At 31.9% G+C, this 23,299-nt stretch overlaps 1 protein-coding gene across 1 annotated transcript; it reads right to left on the reverse strand.

Annotated features, from left to right (window-relative positions):
* Positions 1–772: 772 nt before the first annotated feature.
* LOC139859474 (uncharacterized) lies at positions 773–13,357 on the reverse strand. Its single transcript, XM_071848260.1, has 2 exons — positions 13,062–13,357; positions 773–1,526 (listed from the first exon to the last, which is right to left on the reverse strand). Exons 1-2 carry the CDS (start codon positions 13,355–13,357, stop codon positions 773–775), a joined length of 1,050 nt encoding a protein of 349 aa, XP_071704361.1.
* Positions 13,358–23,299: the final 9,942 nt, after the last annotated feature.

A 23,299-nucleotide genomic window follows, 5' to 3' on the forward strand; every position in this document is an offset into this window, starting at 1 on the left:
GTCTCCACAAGTACAGACATCCTATGTACTAGTGGACAATAGAACCATTACACGGTTAATAGGACTACTATAAATTGTTGTATCCACTATTGTAATAACTAGTGGTGTGAGTTTATTTTTATAGAGTCAAAACATGTAATAGCTGTTAGTTTACCTCTTAGCTATAATCTAGGTAATCTGTATCAACCAACTATCATTCCGCCAAGGATAGTTGTGATTCTTTGTGATTCAATCAATAAAGAATAACTGTTGAAAATTACCTATGACTCTACTTATTTGCATGCTTGAACACTAATCGTGTTTAACTGTTAAGTTATCTTAAAAGAAATTGTATTCACCCCCCTCTACAATACTCCTGTTGTTATCAAGGGACCAACAGTTACATTTCCAAGAAAAGATGTAATTTCTAATACCTTATCGAATTAACCTGAACGAGCGTGCACTCCGCACTCTCCAAACTCGTCATTGAGCTTAATTCGATAAGCCTTTGCTTTCTAGTAAATCCCAATTAACTAAAATGATTGTTGATAACACTAAAAATCACCAACATATTTTCGTTTCCTCCACCAATAAACTCTATTCCAAATCCAAACCCAAATCCCATCTATGAATTTATCTCTTACTGTGATATATTGTCGCCTGTAATATGAAATAGTCTGTTATATTGATATTTAAGAGGCTTTCCATTGAACCAATTATCAATTCAAAAAAGAGTATCAGATCCATTCTTAATTCTGCTTGTGATAGGATTAGAAGAAATATGGTTTAACTGTTAAGCCTGACTGTAACCTTTAATCAAGTTGATCCAAATACCATTTTTTAAACCATTAACATTTTCGATTGCACCTCTTTGACCATAAATAGAACAAATCACTTTCATCCATAAGTGATTTGGTTGAGTATAGAATCGCCAAATCCATTTAAACATCAAAGCCAAATTAAATGCTTCCAAACTTCCAATACCTAATCCATCTTTATCTAATGAAGATAAAATTGAATCCCATTTAATCCATGACATTCTCTTTATATGATCATCACCACCCCAAAAAAATGTTCTCCTTAAACCTTCTAGAGTTTGAATCACAGTTTTTGGACATTTGAAAATCGAGAGGTAATATATGCCAATGCTACAAAGTACTGATTCAATCAAAGATAATCGCCCTCCATAAGATAACATTCTATATTGCCAAGCAGATAATCTTTTCTTGAATTTATCTATCAAAGGCTTCCAATTGGTAATCAAATTCATATTGGAACCCAAAAGGAGACCAAGATATGTGAAACAAATTGAACCTGGAGAGCATCCTGAAAGACTAGCCATTTCAGAAATTTCTTGATTATTTACATTAATTCCATAAACATTTGATTTAGAAACATTTTTCTTCAAACCAGACGCTACGAAAAAAATGTTAAATATCCTTATAATGTTTTTTATTTCCTCATGATTCCATTCTGAAACAATCAACGCATCATCACCATATAAAAGATGAGAGATATTAATATTTTTAACACCAACATGAGCACCTCTAATGAGATTTTAGATTAACAGCCTTTTTAATATCTAAATGGAGTCCTTCCATTATCATTAAAAAAAATGACTCAACGGGTCGCCTTGTCGAAGACCACATTTAAGATCAAATTATTTTGTCAGACTTCCATTTACATACACCGAAGTTCGTGAAGAAGATAAACACATTAATATCCAGTTTCTCCAAACAGTACCAAACCAAGCTTACATAACATATGATCCAAATATTTCCAACTGACAGTGTCATAAGCTTTTTCGAAATCAACCTTTAGGATCATCAATTTCTTTGCATTAGTCTTGTACCAATTGATAATTTCATTAAGTATCACGGGCCCATCTAAAATTTGGCGATTAGTAATGAAAGCAGATTGCTCTTTACTAATCACTTTATCAATTACTAATGCTTGTTTGTTAGCAAGAATTTTTGTGACCACTTTGTAAAACACCCAATAAGAGAGATTGGTCTATAATCCTTTATCAATGTAGGATTAGAGGTCTTCGAAATCAATGTTAAAAAAGGCAGAGCCTGCACCATTCGACATAGATAAACTGTTGAAACTGTTGTGAAAAGATTTGACCAGATCGTCTTTAAGATAATCCCAAACTTTTTTTATGAATAGAAAAGTAAAACCATCGGGCCCCGGGGCTTTGTGTAACAACCCGACTTTTTCCATTATTATCGTTACTTGTCCGTTAAATATTTAACGGTGTTTACTTAGAACGTTATGTGTTTAATAGATTTAAATGCATACTTGATCCTATTGGATTACTTGAATTAATATGTTATATTAATTTATGAACTTGTTTTGGATAACGAAATAACTAGAAAACGATACGATTAAGTTAATCGCTTAGAAAGCTTTTCAGTTTACGGAACTCAGAAAAACGACAAAATAATTATTTTTAATAATTATTGACTTTAAGAAAAACTTATTTAATTTATTATTTATTTAATGAATTAAACCTGGTGATTTCGTTTCAACGACTAGTTAATGTTCCGGAGACCCGGTACGGTTAACGGCACTCGAAACGGACCACCCACACATGAGTATCTAACAAAAATCGAGCCCGAGACCCCACTCCAAGGCCATTCGGACGAACCCCCTCATGGACCCCTTGTTGGACTTATTTTGGACTTACGGATGATCACTAGTGGCCTTTTTGTAGAATTAAGCCCTAAACCCGATATATATATATATATATATATATATATATATATATATATATATATATATATATATATATATATATATATATATATATATATATATATATAGCAAGTGTTCATCACAAACCCTTATTTCTTTTTCTTTTCTTTTTTGGCCGATCGGTTCTCCCTCCCCCTCTCTTTGACCGTCGCCCCATACCACCACCATAACACCATCATCCACCAAGAATTAAAAGAAGTCTTGTGCTCGAAAGTTGTTCCTCTCGTCGTTCTACATACATACGTACTTGCAATTTATTATTTTGAGGTATATTTGCAAACCCTAATTATTATAAATAAGTTTTTTTGTCAATTACATAGTGTAATCAAGTCTAGTGCTCTATTGATGATGTATAGAGTTGTCATTTATCGTTAAATTGCTCGATTGATGTTGTTTGCATGAATCACGAATTTGTATCTTATGAATCTGATAAAATCGACTTATGAACTGATCTTATTATGTGTATAGATGAATAGATCTCAAAAAGTTATTAAGTTTGGACTTTGACTTCGCTTGATTTCGTTATCGTATGCTCAAGTTATGATTAATCGAAGTTTCGTTAGGGTTTCACATGATATACGAATTTTCTGAGTTGAGTACTTTGTGATTTAGCTATTGAAATATGTACCATTGTATTCTTTGTGAAAAATCATGCATTTTAGACTTAAGATTTGCGTCAAAAGCTTTTGTAATGCTCTCGGTATGTCAAAACGAAGATTCGTGCTTTATAGTATGCTGAATCTGTTTTCAAAGTTAAACGAAATGACCTAGAGTGAACTAGAAATTGATTGAGGCTTTGATCTTCTGGAATATGTTATTTTATATGTTCCTTGATGTATTTCATTTGCATGTTAACTTCTGAAAATGTGAATTGACATGAGTTATAAGATTTACTTTTGTCTACGAGGTTTAATACGATAAAATTCATCAAAAATTGCATCATTGTCAATACAAGTGAACAAATTTCTCAATATATAAAATTTGACAATCATTTATAGATGGATCTTCACCCAATATTTATGATCATCAAAGCATAATGGAATAAACTTATGACTTTTACCTCCGATCTCTCACTGAAATGAGTGATTTCGGAGATGACATAAACCTTTTAAAATAACATAATAATTATCTACACAACGCATTTCAAAAGCATAAAAGAAAAAGTAATACATTGGAATTGAGAGTGACCAAATTAAAACAAAAAATACGGAGAATGAATCGTACCATATATATGAACAAAAGCGTAAAAGGTGTGCTTGTGTTACCGTGTATGAGAAAATAAAAACAAAAAGAGTTCACTTGTTCTTTATATATATATATATATATATATATATATATATATATATATATATATATATATATATATATATATATATATATATATATATATATATATATATATATATATATATATATATATATATATACTCTGTATTTATTAGTGGCTCATATTAAAAAATTATAATTGAGTTAATTTTTAAGTATCTTTTAGTGGCTGATACGATAAAAATTTAAACTTAAATATACGGGGTCCTACAATTATATTTAGTGGTGTCCTGTAAAATTTTTAATGATCGTATGTAAAAAAAATTCTGTAACTAGTAGGTTCATGGGACCTCACGGAGATATATATATATATATATATATATATATATATATATATATATATATATATATATATATATATATATATATATATATATATATATATATATGCGTTAGGTAGTTTTGTAAACCATGATCTGATCTCTTCAATATGGGCAACATATTCTTTGCCTCTTATAATGACAGATTTGTTTATTGATATATATGATCTCTGTTTTTAGTAGAGATACAAACTCTACCAATGCTTAAGCCCTTTGATGAATCATGTTCATTGAAAATGAATTTTCCCACTAAATTTGATACCTCTGTGTATGCCTTTAAATTCCAAGCAATTAGTGGTAAGCTAGAGATCTCGATCCATGCCATTCTCTCGTCAACCACAAACTCATCCTTGTATGGTTTTACCACCAAAAACAAAGAGGTTAATGATATATTAGATTTGAATGAAGAACAAGATTTTTCATTACCAAATCGTAAGCATAACCTGTAGGATTAATGTGCAAGGTACAACATATAACTATATGACCAACTTCATTTGTGCCTTCGGGGTCACACACATATATACTGAGGCGTCAAATAATATATATATATATATATATATATATATATATATATGATGTATATATATTACTCAAGTAACAAAATAGTAAATCGAAATTAATTCATTTACTATTCATATGAATAGTAAATGAAACGAAATTAATTAATTTGCTATTCACATGAAAGCGACATGATAAAAATTATTAATTATAAGTTACATAACATACCCCTAAAGTATTTGAGAAATACGACTTTTTAAAACTAAATCAAACGAAATATGATATTACAGAAAAAGAAATCGAAAACAATATATTCTTTTGATTTGCTTTTTGCTACCAAACAAACAGAGTATATCATATATTCATATATATATGATCGTTGGGTTATGAGATCAGTAAGAGAGAAGAGCAAAAAAAATAACATATTTGTTATGCTTTTCTTTGATAAATCTCAACATACAGAGTATTATCGATTAATGTATTAATATAATTGGATTATACTAATACGATATTTGAGTTTGGACTAGCATCCATTGACGGTCGTTTGAAGTGTAGTGTGGACTATCCAAAGAGACGGTCATACTTTTGATCATAAGTTTCTCTCCATCTCATCAATTTCTCCATGAAAGTTATATCGATAACTCCTCTTTTGTTTTATATTCATGACAATTATTATGGTTTAATTGGATCATTGGGATAAATTAATCGTGTGTATGTTTCATTAAATATATGAATATATAATCTTGTAAATGTTTTTATGAAATAATAAAAGATTATTATTTTAACTATCCACTGCGTTAATCTGAAATTGGTAAAAGTACACACGGTTTTCCAACAGTAGTATCAGAGCCGCTTTTACACCATCTTAATTGTCGCGTGATTTTTTTTTAGATTTAGCTTTGTGGTGAATTGGTAAAATTCAAAACCTTTATGGTTTTGAAAGTCAACTTTGTTGATTACCTCATGACGTACGAATAAGATCTGGAAAATATCACTGTTATAAATTTTGAATTTATTTTTTATGGCTTGAATAATTGTTGTTTATTTCATTCCATGGTTGTACACATGCATTGTAACCATGGACAAGCCATATGTAGATTTTAATAATGTAGTTATTAAAATTGTGATTGCACACATAACCCATAATGCCCCGATCTATGTATGATTGTTGTGATTGTTGATTACGGCAATATTATGTCATGTTGATTATTTGATTTATTAGAAAGACCATTTTGAAGCCAAAGTTGTATTATATTTATTTTTCATTTTCATAGTATTGTATTGTATTTATGTTTATTCTAAATTGTAAAAGTATTTGATTAGTTGTATTTTTCAATTTTAAATAAATGTAATAAGATGAAGATTAAAGATAAAGATGCAATGTGGAGTTTGACTTAGAAGATGGTGAACATGTCAATTTGACAACGATGACGTTTGTCAAGTTTTCACTTGATTCTTGAATTAAGTGGGAGCAACGGTATTACCCTTAGTTTGACCTCTTGATCTCATGTCGGCTCATGGGATCAAGCATAGGATTTTTGAGCTAGGCTATGTGTGTGTGATGCATGGTATGATTGTGTTTTATTTTATGCATTTATATATAATTGTTGATTATAATATATGCTAAATGTTTTTGAAAGGAAACATTAAATAAAACCGGTAACGAGTTTCAAATATTAAAATTGTTGATTTTAAAAAGTTAAACTCTAACGAGTTTAAAGTTAAATAATTTTGAGACTTAAATTACATATTTTTTTTTTTTATGGAAACATTAAATAAAACTCTAAACGAGTTTCAAAGATTAAAATTGATGATTTTAAAATAAGTTAAACTCTAACGAGTTTAATGTTAAATGATTTTGAAAGTCAAATAATATATATGGACGACATCTTTTAAAACTGTTTTAAAACGATCCACGTTTATGTATTTGTTATTTTTATATCCTATAAATTAAATAACAAATTAGATCACAAACATAATCGACATATACAATTGGTTAAAATGTTTTTTTAACTAATAGTGTAGCGAATCTTGTGTGCATGCATTATTCATTAACACAAACATTTTCAAAATACCCGTCAAATTTAAGTCATGCCATCCAATGAGCTTGCAAACACTCCTCGTTATTTTTCTGATCTAGTGAGACTAGGGTGAATTATAGCCACGAGGTGGATTTTTCGATCTAGTGAGACTAGCGTGAATTTTCACTGTTTCCAAATTGGACGACTTAATCGTATTCACGGTGAGACCTGAGTTCGAGGCAATGATGGGACAAACATGCCATTAGATAATAGTGGTTTGTTGGACTACATATATCTCTAGGTCCCATAAAGATCTAAGAGTTGCACTTGTAATGCAATTGGTACCCGCTACCTACCAATAGACTCCTTAACTGCTAGCTGATCAACATATGTGGCTATGGAAACTCTATGTGGATCTTAGGCTTTCGTAAATTAATTATTTTTTTAAAAATATTATAAAAACTTGGGTAGTTAATTTATTAAAGCTCAATATCGAAAATACTAAATTGAATCTTACATCTGTTTTAGATGTCAAATAATCAAAACGTAAACCAAAATACACTTTCTTCTTTGTTGGAGAAGGATAAACTCAATATTCAAACTTCATAGACTGGCACTGCAACCTGAGAATTTTTCTCAAGCATAATTGGAAGTTAAATAAAGTTTAGAACCCATATCCTTTCTTCCTGTTGTGGCAGTTGCTGCTGCTCAGCAAAATTATTATCAAATGTTGTTCGATGATCAGGAAGAAATAGGATTGAAGGGTGAAAAAGAATAAGTCGAATACTTTGTGGAAGGAAAATGACAAATCATTTGCTAGGAAAAATATTCCACCTTCTAAGAAGGAAAGCCCAACAAAAGACGCCGAATGTTTCCATTGTGGAAATGTTGGCAATTGGAGAAGGAAGTTTTCTTATCTTCCAATCTGAGCTGAGAAAAGGCAACGCTGGTGAGACTAGCAAATCAGGTATATTTCATATATAGTTATATACTTCTTCTAGTGATTCCTAGATCTTTGTTAACTGGTTGTGGCCTTCACACTTGTAACAATATGAAGGGAATGAGAAGAAGTAATAGACTGAAGAAAGACACACTGGATTTGCAAGTAGCCAAGGGAGATCAAGCTTTTGTTCAAGCCATTGGTATCTCTGAACTTACTTCTCTAAGTGGTCTTATTTTTTTGTTGGAACAATAGCATTATGCTCTCAATATTGCGAGCGACATAGTTTGAAAGATGTTAGTATTGAACTTGCATTTACACACTTAGGTATTTCAATTTCTAAGGATAATATATTTATCTTAATACCTATCCACGTGATGGTATTTTTGAAATTGATATGCATAGTGTAATTTCAAATGAGAATTCTGTGTATACCTACATCGCCAAAGTCTTCAAGCAAGACTTGAATAAGACCTATCTATGACATTGTCATATTGGTCATATAAACAAATAATGCATTTCAAAAACTCCAATCTAATGGACTTTTGGAATTAATTGACTCTGAGTCATTTGATGTATGCGAGTCATGTTTATGTGAAAAGATGACAAATGCTTCTTTCTCCGATTTAGGTAAAAGAGCTAAAGATCTTTTAGGACTAATACATACTGTTGTATGTAGCCCTTTAAGAACAATGTATAGATTTAGTTAATTTTACTTCATTACATTTACTGATGAGTACAGTAGCTATGATTATGTTCACTTGCTGAAACATAAATATAAAGCTATTTTAACATTCAAAAGTATTCCAAAATGAAGTAGATAATCAGCTTGGAAAGACCATTAAAGCACTTCGCTCCGATGGAGTAAGTGAGTTTATGAGTCAAGAGTTTTTGGACCACCTAAAGAATTGTGAGATTGTCTCATAGTTCACTCTACCTTACACACCACAACACGATGATGTGTCTGAGTAAGAGGAATCGAACTTTACTTGATATAGTTTGATTTATGATGAGTCTGATTTCTCTACTACCGTCTTTTAGAGATATGCATGAGAGTCTGCTGCAGGCATACTCAATGTGATTCCAACTATGAAGGTAGAAAAGACACCATATGAGTTATGGCATGGGAAGAATCCCAAGTTGTCTTATCTGAAAGTCTGGGGTTGTAAAGCGTACGTGAAGCATGACACTTCAAACAAATTAGAACCCAGAACTATCTAATGTTACTTTGTACGATAGATAAAGGAAACAATGTGTTACTACTTTTACTACCAAGCTGAAGACAGCGTGTTTTCTGCTCGTTCTGTTGAATTCCTGGAAAGAGATCTTCTCTTACAAGAAGTCAGTGGGAGTAAAGTAGATCTTGAAGAAATTCAAGTACTTTAAAGTAACATACCTTCAGTAAGCACTAACAATCCACACGTTGAAACAGAGCGCACTGTTGGTGAGCCGGAACGTGTTACACCTGCACTTTATAGATCTAGTAGAACTCATCGGCTTATGAGGTTTAATTAACTGATTAATTCAGATAAACCTCAACTAAGGGATTATGATGAACCCTCTAGCTGCGTGAGGCCATATCAGATCCTGAATCTGAAAATGACTAGATTCTATGAATACAGATATGCAGTCCATGAAGGATAATCAAGTATGAGACTTGATTGATCTTCTACCCAATTGTAAAACAATGAGGTAAAAATGGGTCTTCAAAGGAAGACTTATATGGACGGTAATGTAAACACTTTTAAAGCTCGATTGGTTACAAAAGGTTATGATGAAAGTTTTTCACCAGTCGCGAGCCTTAAAATAATTAGGATACTTATTGTCATGGTTACTTTTCATGATAATAAAATATGGCTAATGGATGTCAAAACCGCTTTCCTAAATGGCGACCTAAGCGAGGACGTATATATGGTTCAGCCGGAAGGTTTTATGAATCCTAAGCATCCTAATAAAGTATGCAAGCTTCTAAAATCCATTTATGGATAAAAGCAAGCATCCAGGAGCTAGAATCTTAAGTTTAATGAGAAAATTAAAGTGTTTAATTTTTCTCAAAACCAAGATAAGCCCTGAGTTTACATTAGAGCTAGTGGGAGCAGAATAGTCTTCTTGATCTTATATGTTGATGACATATTACTTATTAGAAATAACATCCCAACTTGCAAGATGTCAAGTCTTGGCTTGGAAAATGTATTTCCATAAAGGATCTTGATGAAGCTACTTATATTATTGGAATGGGGATCTATACAATAGATTCAATTGGCTTATTGGTTTGAATCAAAGTACATACATTATCTTGCAGAGATTTAGCATGCAAAACGCCAAGCATGGATCTTTGCCAATGCAAAAGGGCATAACCGTGAGAAAGTCTCAAAAGTCCTATCACAGCAGATGAGACGAGACAAATGAAATGTATCACATATGCTTCAGCTATATGATCCATTATGTATGCCATGATATGTACTATACTCAATGTTTTGTTAGTTTTGAGTTTGACGAGTCATTGTCAACATAATCCAGGTGAAGTACATTGGATTGTTGTTAAGAATATTCTTTAGTATTTGCAGAGTACTAATGATATGTTCTTGGTTTACGGTGGTTTGGAAGAAGAGTTAAGTATTAAGTTTTATACTGATTCTAGTTTCCAAACTGATCAAGATGATTCTCGATCCAGTCACGTTGTTTCTTTGTCATGATGGACAAGACAGTTGATTGAAAGAGCTCTAGGCAGAACACTATTGAACAATCTACAACAAAAGCAGAATACATTGTTGACTGAGAAGCTGCTCAGAAAGCTGTCTGGATAAGGAAGTTTGTTGTTATACTCAGAGTAGTACACAACATTTAATCTTCTATAATATGTACCGTGATAGCTCGAGTGTTAATATACTTTTAAAAGAATCACATGTACATAAAAGTATCTGGCACATTCTTCAAAAGTTTGACTACATTCATTAAGTCATTAAGAGGAATGATATTAGTATTCTTAATGGTTCATACAAATGATAATGTGGCTGACCCGTTCATGAAGTCCATGATGCACAGCAAGCATGATGATTATTCTATTAATACTGGACTTCGTTATGCTGCTGATCCTTTTCATTTGTAATTTAGTATTTGGATATTTTTGGAACATTAAGCAGTTTCATATTAATGAATTGATATATAGTTGGTATGATCGTTTTCATTTATATCACGGTGTTCTATATTAGCATGTTTAATCTATGAATAATTGTTGATTATTCAAAATCTCCATAATCGGTCATGTTATGGGAATAACATGAATTAAGATTAATGTGATATTTTAGTTATATTCATTGATGATGAATAGTTAACTTGTTGAGACCAAAATTCATATGTATTCATTTATGATGAATATTGGAATGATCCAACCAAGAGATGTCACTACATGGATCGTAGTCAGTGGTAAATCTTTTAGTGATTATGTTTTTGTGTCCTTAGACTTGAGATGCACGCCCGTCTTGATGAGCGTAGCATTGTATTTTGATATGGTTAAACGCTGTCCTGAATAAGGCTGTTATAAAGGCCATTATTGGGTATAATGTAAAGCTCGTGATAGACACGTGTATGCAATATATGATTTGTTCCTCTTAAATGTTTGGAGTTAGATACTTTTTGAGCTCCTCGATGAATGAATAAGATATTTGTGTGGCCGCACCCAGATGTAATTAAGATGATACTTAATTAATTTGGTGATCTAATTCAGTTCTAAGATCGAGAAACAAAATTTCTAAACAAATGAGAATGACCGATGATCCATATCTCAAGTTTAACTAAAGTATCTGAAACAAAAGGACGAATGACATTTAAAACTTACCATAAACAGTTTCAAGAAACTACCCTCACATGAATTTGGGGACAATGACGTGTTGCTAGACGCTTACCATTGTTTGTATAGTTACTTGGTGTTGTGTCATGCACAAGTGAGAGTATGTAGGATTAATGTGCAAGGTACAACATATAACTATATGACCAACTTCATTTGAGCCTTCGGGATCACACACATATACACTGAGATGTCAAATAAAATATATATATGATGTATATATATTACTCAAGTAACAAAATAGTAAATCGAAATTAATTCATTTACTATTCATATGAATAGTAAATGAAACGAAATTAATTAATTTGCTATTCACATGAAAGCGACATGATAGAAATTATTAATTATAAGTTACATAACATACCCCTAAAGTATTTGAGAAATACGACTTTTTAAAACCAAATCAAACGAAATATGATATTACAGAAAAGAAATCGAAAACAATATATTCTTTTGATTTGCTTTTTGCTACCAAACAAACAGAGTATATCATATATTCATATATATATGATCGTTGGGTTATGAGATCAGTAAGAGAGAAGAGAAAAAAAAATAACATATTTGTTTTGCTTTCCTTTGATAAATCTCAACATACGGAGTATTATCGATTAATGTATTAATATAATTGGATTATATTAATACGATATTTGAGTTTGGACTAGCATCCATTAACGGTCGTTTGAAGTGTAGTGTGGACTATCCAAAGAGACGGTCATACTTTTGATCGTAAGTTTCTCTCCGTCTCATCAATTTCTCCAAGAAAGGTATATCTTTAACTCCTCTTTTGTTTTATATTCATGACAACTATTATGGTGTAATTGGATCATTGGGATAAATTAATCGTGTGCATGTTTCATTAAATATATGAATATATAATCTTGTAAATGTTTTTATGAAATAATAAAAGATTATTATTTTAACTATCCGCTGCGTTAATCTGAAATTGGTAAAAGTACACACGGTTTTCCAACATAACCAAGGACCACCGATATGGTTAATTGTCATGTCATCAAAGCCTCCCTCCTTAAATACATGATGTATAGAGTTCATAGTTGCGACGTCTTTTACTTTAACAATAGCCACATCCATTTTATTTTCCAAATGACTAAGATCATTCTCATCCAAAGTAAGATGATCGTTAGTCTCCGAGTGATTCACAGAATGTGATTGAATATTACCTTTAACCACTGATGCGTAAGAGATATCCTGATCATTCTTATTTGGGTTGTCATCGTTCCCATTATTGACGAAGTTATTCACAATAGTTGGAGTTTTTTTCATTTTGTCGAATAACCGGTTTATAAATCTTTTTATGGAACTTGAAAACTGAACAGATCAAGCGGTGGTTTCCCACCCATGTAGTGGAAAGTAACCTTGCAAATCTCTCCTTATCAACAATATCCTTGAATCGTACAAAGCCAAAACGGTTACCATGTTTTGATCTCTTAGATGGAATGTATGAATCAACGATTTGACCATAAGGTTCATAGAGAATCCACAATCTCTTTGCATCCAAGTGATCGGGTATCTTATGGACATAAAAAGATGTAGTAACATCAGATTGATCATTTTTGTTTTTGTGATCCTTATTAGCATCAGTCTTATTTGTTTTACGAGAAATTCGATACCAGCCATCGTCGGTGAGAAGAGTAAATCGATTGCCACCCATGATTTAACAATCACGAGTGATGAATTGAAGATGAAAGTTTGAAACAATGAAACAGTTGAAAATCGCCAAAATTTGAGAGGGAAAACGGTTATTTTGTTTTACGAGAAAACGGTTACTACGGAGTATATGAAGTATTTAGTTAGTGTATACTGTATCTATGAAAGAACAGAAATAAGACGAAAATAAATGTGGAAAGTAACTAATATGTTCCGTAAAATTAAGGGTATCATGTGTATTAATTGTTAGTGTAATCGGAATAAGATTCATCCTAAGTTTGTTAAATATTATTAGTTGTTGTATTTGATTAATGGTTACAGTAATAGTTTCTGTAGGTTGAATTAGTATGCTAGACAAAATTTAACAGTGTACATGGGTATGTATGTAAGAGTGTTTTTAACTCTTTCCAGGCAAATTTGCACTTTTAGATCAAAAAAATGTAATCTGCCTGTAACATGACAATGTCATATTTTGACCTCCATTAACCTAAAATGTCAAATGTTAGTGTCAAATTCGGTAAGATCCGCCAATTTTTCATTTTCTATTCTTCTTTTGAATTAATGTAGTAAATAAAAATAAATATGTAAAATAAAATAATTATTAAATATATAAAAAAAAAGACATAAATTAAGTTTTCATTAAAATTCAACAACAAATAATTTTAGAATTACATAAAATTTAACAAATACATAATTTGATTAAATATAAAATAAACTAATTTGAAATGTCGTTGAAGGTTCCAGATATGCTCGAGTAGATCCTCCGTAAGTTGGTTGTGCACGTCCCTATCCCTTATTTCTCTTGTGATGATGTCTGGATCTCGTCCTCTATTTGGTAAACGTTCCATACGATTCTCCATGTTTTTGGTAGTGAATCGTTCTTCCCATTCACATAGTGTGAAGTCATTATCTTTAAAATTCATGTTTTTTTTTTTAAACAGTTACAAACTTTTATTAAAATACCTCACCTAGCAAGAAGCTAGGAGAATGCCACAAATTACAACGGCTTTATTAGCCAATCGTTCCAATTTACATTGCTTTTACTTCTACTACCATACCAACTGTACGACGTAAAACAAATAGAATCAAATAATAAATCTTTCTTCATTTTCGGAGGGTAAAGAACGCTGTTCCGGAATCTTCAAATGTGCCAAACCGTCGCTGCAACAATAGTGTATAATATATCTTTGACTTCAGCTCTTTCCCGCCAATCGTCGAACCAAATCAACCATTCTGACCAATCATTGAAGCTAGGAACCTCGATGTTGGACCAAATACGAACACGTCTCCACAAATCTAAAGCAAGCTGACAACCAAAAAATACATGATTTACCGTCTCGACATTGCAGTTGCACGATAAGCACCCAATCTGCTCGATCTCTATGCATCTTCTCGATAAGTTGAGGCGATTCGGGAGTCTATCTCTAGCTAATCTCCAAATAAAAATGTTAATTTTTCAAGGAACAACTTTGACCCATCTAGTCACGGGTTCAATCGAAGGTAAGTGAGTATCATCGATATATTTCCTTGTATCCGCAACTGTAAACGTGTCACCTGCATTGATCCATTCCCACGAGTCGCTATTTTGAGACAAATGAACGTGGCCCAGCAACTCATTAATTGGTGAACACTTGCGCAGTTTCTGTTGCCGATATCGTGACGACACCATGACCATGTCCAAGAACCATTCACGAATCTATACGTAATTACACAGTCCTTGTCTGTTTCTAAATGAAAAAGTCGTTGAAACTTGTCTTTAAGCAGCCCGTCCCCTCTCCAATTATCGAGCCAAAACTGTGTCTTTTTACCATCGCCAATCTTTGCTCGCAACACATTACTTGGCAGCAGCCCCTGCAGTTTAGCTTTATGAAAAGAATCGATAAGATTAGCCCAAATACCTTTGATGTTGATTCGAGAGCCCTCAATTCCAGCAAGGTTGCCATGAATCGCTTTGATTACCATTGCCCACATTGAATCTTATTGAACCATAAATTTCCAAATCCACTTAAAAATAAGAGCCAAATTGAACGACCGTAAACTTCCGATATCTAGGCCTCCTTTATCAAAAGATGCCAAAATTTGATCCCAACCAACCCAATGAACTTTACGGTTAGAATTATTGGAACCCCAAAAAAATCTCGCCCTTAATGTTTCCAGATTATTTAAAATGGTTTCCGGACAACGAAACAACGAAAGATAATTGATTCCCAAACTCCCTAAAACCGATTTAATCAAGGTTAACCGACCTCCAACTGACAAAAGATTATCCTTCCATCCCGATAACTTTTTTAGAAACCGATCTACAAGTGGCTTCCAATTAGTAATCAAGTTCATATTACAACCCATCGGGAGTCCCAAATATTTGAACGGGAGCTCCCCTTTTACACAACCAAATTCGCATACATACGAGTCAACAATCTCGTCTGGAACGCCAATGCCAAACAATTGAGATTTTGATACATTAATCCTTAACCCTGAAAACTGGTAAAACTCTTTGAGAGCATTAATCGTATTGGATAAACTTTCTTTATTCCACTCGGATAGAATTATCGCGTCATCCGCGTAGAATAAGTGGGATATTTTAATCGCCGAATCGCCAACCGTAATCCCATTAATGTTTCCAGCCTCGACTTTACATTTTAGACATAAGTGAAGACCTTCCATAACTATTAAAAAAAGGAATGGGCTCAACGGATCACCTTGCCTCAACCCTCGATGAAGACGGAATTCACACATAGGGCTACCATTTACCAATATCGACGTTCTAGCATTAACAAGACACATTCGAATCCAGCCCCGCCACACTAAACCGAACCCAAGAAGCTCAAGCATATAGTCGAGAAATTCCCAACTCACCGTATCATAAGCTTTCTCGAAATCCACCTTAAACAACATGATTTTTTTTCTTCTTTTTTACACCATCCCATCAATTCGCTAACAATCATCGGTCCCTCTAGAATTTGTCTACCTTTTATAAAAGCGGATTGAACATTACTAATTATACTATCCATAACCGAAGTGAAACGGGATGCAAGAATTTTCGAAATGATTTTATATTGCACACCTCTTAACGAGATGGGTCGAAAATCTTTGATACTAATTGGGTTAGATACCTTTGGAATAAGGGTAATGAATGCGGCAGATGCACCCTTCGGTAATCTTTTCAACGAGAATGCTTCCTGAATAGAGTTAACCAAATCACCTTTAACCAATTCCCAATATTTTTTCATAAAATAAAACGAGAACCCGTCAGGACCAGGAGATTTATCGTTACCGCATTCCCACACGGCACTCCTTATTTCTTCTTCCGTGACATCAACCTGTAGCCGAATAGATTTTGCCTCAGTCAACTTGGCCATAGGTTGAAAGTCAGCTCGATGCCCGGTGTTTTCATCTCTTGAAAATTTCAACGCATAAAATTCCTTAAATGCATTTTTAATGATAACCGGTTCCGTAACCCAAACCCCGTTCAACGAGATGCCTTTTATCGTATCCTTACTTCTTTTATGTTTCAACAACCCATGAAAAAATTTCGTGTTCTCGTCGCCTTCTATGTTCCATTTCACCTTAGACTTTATCACCACATCATTCTCCTCCTGAGATTGAAGTTGATGTAACTCCATAATTAATCCCTTTCTTTCTTCTATCTCATCTGAAGTTGCACATGACACGTCTACCTTTGCTTCAATATTGTCAACTTGTTCCATCAGTACCGATATTCGAGTCTTAGATCTTGTTCTCTGCTCTCGAACCCACGGTTTAAGCGTACCTTTAATCACTTTAAGTTTATCATTAAACCCCTGATTACCTTTGTACTCGTCACTAGCCACTACTTCTTTAACTAAATCATCAAAACCCGATACCTCAAACCAAGATCGGAAACATTTAAAAGGGGTAGGACCAAAATCCAATTTTGTGTCATGAAAAAGAATTGGCAAGTGGTCCGAAAAACCACGTGGTAGAGAAATCATTTTCAAATCCAGAAAAACATCAACCACGTTTCGTGAGATCATTACTCTATCGATACGGTTCATTTTTGTAGCCGACTTGTTCATCCATGTAAATTTTCGGTCGCCTAGTTGAACGTCATCTAACCCCGCATTATTAATAAAAGAATTAAAGTAATTGGCATCATCTCTTTCGCTCTCACAACGAACCTCATTGAGATCACCAAATAATACAAACTCCCCATCATGTTCAGTAATAAACTCTTAACAGTTTATCCCAAAGCCTTCTTTTGTCACTCGTATTATGAGGCCCATAAATGTTCATCATAAAAAAGTCCCGTTCCGAATTCACCCACTTTCCTTTCACAATCACCTAGTTATCATCGCACCAAATTCTTTCTTTCACAAAAAAATTAGGGTCCCAAATCGAAATTACACCTCCTGAAAAGCCACAGGATAAACTACACGCGTAATCAAACGCGTAGTTACCCCACATCGTCTTTACCCGAAACAAGTCGAACTTCGCCATTTTTGTTTCTTGCACGCCTAAAAAAAGAACATTATGAGAGTAACACATCTTTTAACCAAACTCGTTTCCTTCTCTTTTTACACCCCCGAATATTGATCGATAACAACTTCATTGATGAAAATTAATAACCCCCACCAATTTAGCAAGATTCTCAAACATGAGACAACATTTATGGGACAACATTAATGTTATGTAATATGAGACAACATTCCATTACTCTTCGCATCCTATTTACTGACATAGTGCGTGAAGCTAGTCGTAAATTATGAAATTAACCGGCCTTGAAGAACCCCATATCGGGAGCAGTTTCATACGCCAATTAGCATATAGCCGAAGTACATTTTTGTAAAGTAGTAAAAGTAGGCTTACCGATAACATCATAACATTGCGTGAAATAAGTAAAATATTCGGAATATTATCACCGTGGAAATTAATTATACCTTGCACAATTTGCACGAATAATTGTATCCGCATACGAAAACGCCTTTTAAAATTTTTTTGTGGATACTTTGGCGCCTCATAAAAATAATAATTCCACAATCGTTCAGCGGCCTCCTCACGATCTCTAGCAATGTAATCCCAAACTCTTAGAATAAGCGGCGCGGACTTGACTTCAAACTCATCGTCTTCTATTTGTTGAATAAGTTCAACATTTCGCATATCCTCTAAATCGGAAGTGGTACCATGTAAATAAGAACCCATATTAAAATTGTATTATTTTATAAAAAGTATGAAAATGTAGAGAGAAATGAGTTGTTTGGTTTGTAAAAAATTGATAATGAGTATGAGTTTATATAGATTTAATTAATAGGTTTGAAAAAAAAATTACAAAAGAGGGTATATAGCCGTTGCCTAACGGCTATAATCTCGCCACCTAGCGTTTGACTTTTTTCCGTCAACTTTCCAACTGATCCCCCTAGCATCAGTTTTTGACCGCGTTATAGGCGTCAACGAAATCCAAAATTAGGTGACGGAGGGAGGTCGATCTGACGCCACGTTGGAAACAGTCTAATGGGTATGTATGTGGTTACTTATATGTAGGGGTGTAAATAGTGGCGGAACTTGAACTCGGATACAGATGGGACGGGTGTATAAAATTTTATAAATGTTTCATTGTCAGCAGAGGTAAACACTAAAAAAACCTAATTTTTTAGTAATTTTATCTTAGTGTACAATTTATTTTCCGTCAAATCCAGATGAGGCGGATACCCCTTGTGACACACTATCTTCTGCCACAGGGTGTAAATGAGCCGAGTAATTCGCGAGCTACTCGAGCCCGACTCGTTAAAAGCTCGATTCGAGCCGAGCCTAAACGAGTTCGAGCTCGAGCACGAGCTTGAACTTATTTTAAAGCTCGTTTAATAAACGAGCCCGAACTCGAGCTTCATATCTCGAGCTCGAAAAAACTCTCGAACCTAAAAGAGTTTTTCATTGATATAACACAAAATATTAGTATTTTTTAATAATTTTACATATAATTATATAACGATTACTATTATATTAATAATATTTATTTTAAAATGATTATGTAAATCTACTATATATGGATAGAATTTCCAAAAGAATTAATACGAAATATAATAAAATAAATAAATATAAATAATATAAAGAAAAATAAGTTTATGTAATTAATGAGTTGAGCTCGAGCCGAGCTCAAGCTTATAAAACATCAAGCGAGCCGAGCTCGAACTTTAGATATTAGGTTCGAACCGAGTTGAGCTCAAGCTTTATAAAATCTAAACGAGCCGAATTCAAGCATGGCGGAGTTCGGGCTCGGCTCGGCTAATTTATAGCCTTACCAATAAGTGTATTGATGACGTTTTAAAAGCGCCTGTACGTGGGTTAGTGCTAGATTTAGTACTACTTGTGTTATGTATTTATGTTGCCTATATAAGCCTTTTATCTATGTGAATAATAGTAATGGTGACTAAAATGTAGTTCATATTGTTATTATTAGCTTCCTTATTTTATTTTGCTAATAAATAGCGTAAATAGCAAGTTCTACCTATATTTTATTTTTCATGTGAGTTAGTATGGACATGTGGTCTTACATCAACTAGTGTGCAAAGCTCGTGCGATGCACGAATTCTGTCACATTTTAAAATTTGCAAATTTACCCTTTAATAATTTAAAATCAAGTCTATGTTTTAATGTATGTTAAGTTTAAGATTAACATTAAGATGTGTCACGGGTTTGATTTCACAAAGTTGAAAAAATGAATTCTCTCGTGACCATTAATGTTCACCCTCGATGACTATGGGCTACCTGTGAAGCGGATTGTCATCCTGAAATCAGTCGGCTCGGGCAAGGCATGTTTGAACCTAGGTATACCAAGAAAAAGATATGTAAAGGAGTTTAATTGTGGTTGTTTATATATGTAGCATTGGTAAGAGGATATAATAATGGAGCGATAATCATAGCCTGCACTTGTTTATGATGAATAAACTTAGAGAATATAGCAAGGAAGGTTGTAGATTGTACTTTCAAGCGGGAGTGATAGTTCAATAAAATTGAATATATTCATCGATTTCTTCATTCTTCAAATATTTGACATTCTTCATCGAATGCATCTTAACTAATTGAATTCCTTTAGATATGATGAACCACTATTTAGCCATTAATCTTATAATCCTCATTAAGTCTTTAAGGAATGGTTGATAGGTGATTACTCCTTTATGTATTGTTATTTTATTATTAAGAAGTTGAGAGTTATTAGTCAAATATTGAATACATACATCATTACACAATTCTAGTTGAGATAGATAGACGTTCAGGCCACTACAGTTTACGAATGTTGAACTTTACTAATTAATTTCACATAAGTGGCTCGATCAAGGTACATGTCCAATCGAATTATGCTTCATTAGTTATATATTATTTTTGCTAAGCAAATGAGTCTGTGTCAAAACAAAGTGAATCAAAGTTATAAGGTAATGTAGCTTTTATTCTTCATCATCATTTAAAACAAATTTTTTATTCTATAAATATAAAAATGTACATGCACTACATTCATTTGCTAAGATAGAACTTATTATGTGCGGAGTAGTACATAAGTGTTTAAACAATAATTGATTAAATAATAGCAATAAAACGGTACCTTAACTTCAGATTGTTTACTTGGTATACTTAATTTAGGCTACATAATGCATCATCAACATCATAGATTTGAAGACAAACTCATAAGTAATATAACAAATAAGTGTCATCATATATAAATGGCAAAACTCAGACATACCAAATCAAAACCATTATAACGGAATCATGCGATTTAAAACGGATTATCATCAACCTACAAATACATAAAAAGAAAAGTTGAATAATTGAGTAGCGTTCATATAGCCAAAAGTAGAATTTTTATATAGTTTCATACAATCTAAAATACTAAAAAAAAGTTGATATTTAATGAGTAATAAAAATGTTATTTTTGATTTCTCGTGATTCCCGAGTCGAATTCAAGAAAAACTTCTAATGTAAAATCAAATTAGAAATCAAAATGTAAAAATTACCTCTTTGAAGCCATACTAATTTTTCTCCCAACTTAGAATAAGCTCGAGCTCAACGAAAGCGACCTTATCTTATTAAGTAATTCAAACATTTGGTTACTATACCAAGTTTTTCAATCTTTAGATGATTAATCTTAAACTTGGGTCCTAAGAACTCAAGCTATTTAGATTTTTTTTAATAGAAAAAAATGTGAATTCGTGAGTCATTAATATAGTCCAGCGAATTTGTAATTTGTAATTTGTAATTGACTAATGACTAACGTATCTATTATTACACATGAATACAAATAGATAGAGATTATTTATTTTATTGCAGTTATTGTTATATTGAATAACCTCGTCGGTTACAAATTAGAGTGTCCAATTATGATCTCTGTTATTATTATAATTTATTATTTATTTATTATTATTTATTATTATTATTATTATTATTATTTTTATATTAAGGATAAACCATAATTATTATTTTTTTACTATTTTTATTTTATTTTATAAAGTAAAAATTCATTTATTATAATATACTTAATGAGCTAGGACTCAATTCTTATATATATATATATATATATATATATATATATATATATATATATATATATATATATATATATATATATATAGTGGGCAAAGCTCGTGCGTTGCACGGCTTGTCCAAAATTCAATATTCTAAAATTCATGTTTTACTTAATGTTGGTCCTATTATGCACGTGTCTAATTAAGTAGGATTTTTTCATACGTGCTTGCGAAAAAGTGTACATTTGAGTCTCGTGTTATAGCACATGATGTAATTATATACATGCATATGTTTTTTCCATATGTATATATGTATCATCATTAATTATAATATTATTCTCATTTGAAATGTTTCAAATTAGTACATAGAACAAATGAAACTAAAACAATCAATTTTGAGCAAAAATTGCACGTACACTATTGTTCACTATCTATATAATCAAGTTATCAACAAAATTATCAACTATAATTCATACATTGACTTTTGATATTATCATCACCTTATAGGCTTATATCTAACATTAAATAACAAACACTCCAATGTATTATTCTATGAGACTGACAAAGCAATTGCAATCATCATCTTATCAACAAAATCTTGTAGTTATACTTGAAAGTCATTCATCAAATAATTTTATCGTAATTTTTACAAATGAAATAATGTACGATTTAGTGCATAATAGTTCTATGTACATGTATTTTGTTCTAATTATATATTCATAAAAGACTATGTTAAAAATGATTGTTTCATAATCCTGATATATAACAAAGTCCTTACAAAACTTTGTTTACTTTTTTACCATTATAAAAAACACATTGTGTAGTTACCTTTTTTTTACCTTTTTTATCATAATTAAATAAAATACTATTTCACTTTGCACTCGATAAACTTTTAATAATCATTCATGATTTTTAATGCAATATTGACAATAAAATGAACCTACTACTTCCATATCATTAGATGACTACTACCATTAAGACTAATAATAATAATCATAATATTAACACTAGAAATAATTAAACTGCGACAGGTAAACAAAAGAAAAGATAAAAAAAAATCTCATGATACATGTAGACACATCAACGCATCATCTAATAAAATACATAGTATATAAGAAATCCAAAATAACTTGGATATACAAATACAATACAAATAAATAATATAATAATAATAATAATCATAATATTAACATTAAAAATATTAAAAGTACGAGATAAAACAAAAATGAGAAGATAAAAAACTTCATCATACATGTTATATGCATGTAGACACAACAAAGTATTATCTAATAAGATATATGATATAAGATACATGATATATAAGAAATCCAAAATAACTTCTATATAAATAGATAATAATACCACAAATTACTTTAAAAGTGATTGTTACTTTTTTTATTTATAAAAATATAAACTCTATATCAAGGCAGCCATTGTATAAAGCAAGTTTACAATTT

Source organism: Rutidosis leptorrhynchoides, chromosome 7 (genome assembly GCF_046630445.1).
Source record: "Rutidosis leptorrhynchoides isolate AG116_Rl617_1_P2 chromosome 7, CSIRO_AGI_Rlap_v1, whole genome shotgun sequence".
NCBI classification, from domain to species: Eukaryota; Viridiplantae; Streptophyta; class Magnoliopsida; order Asterales; family Asteraceae; genus Rutidosis; species Rutidosis leptorrhynchoides.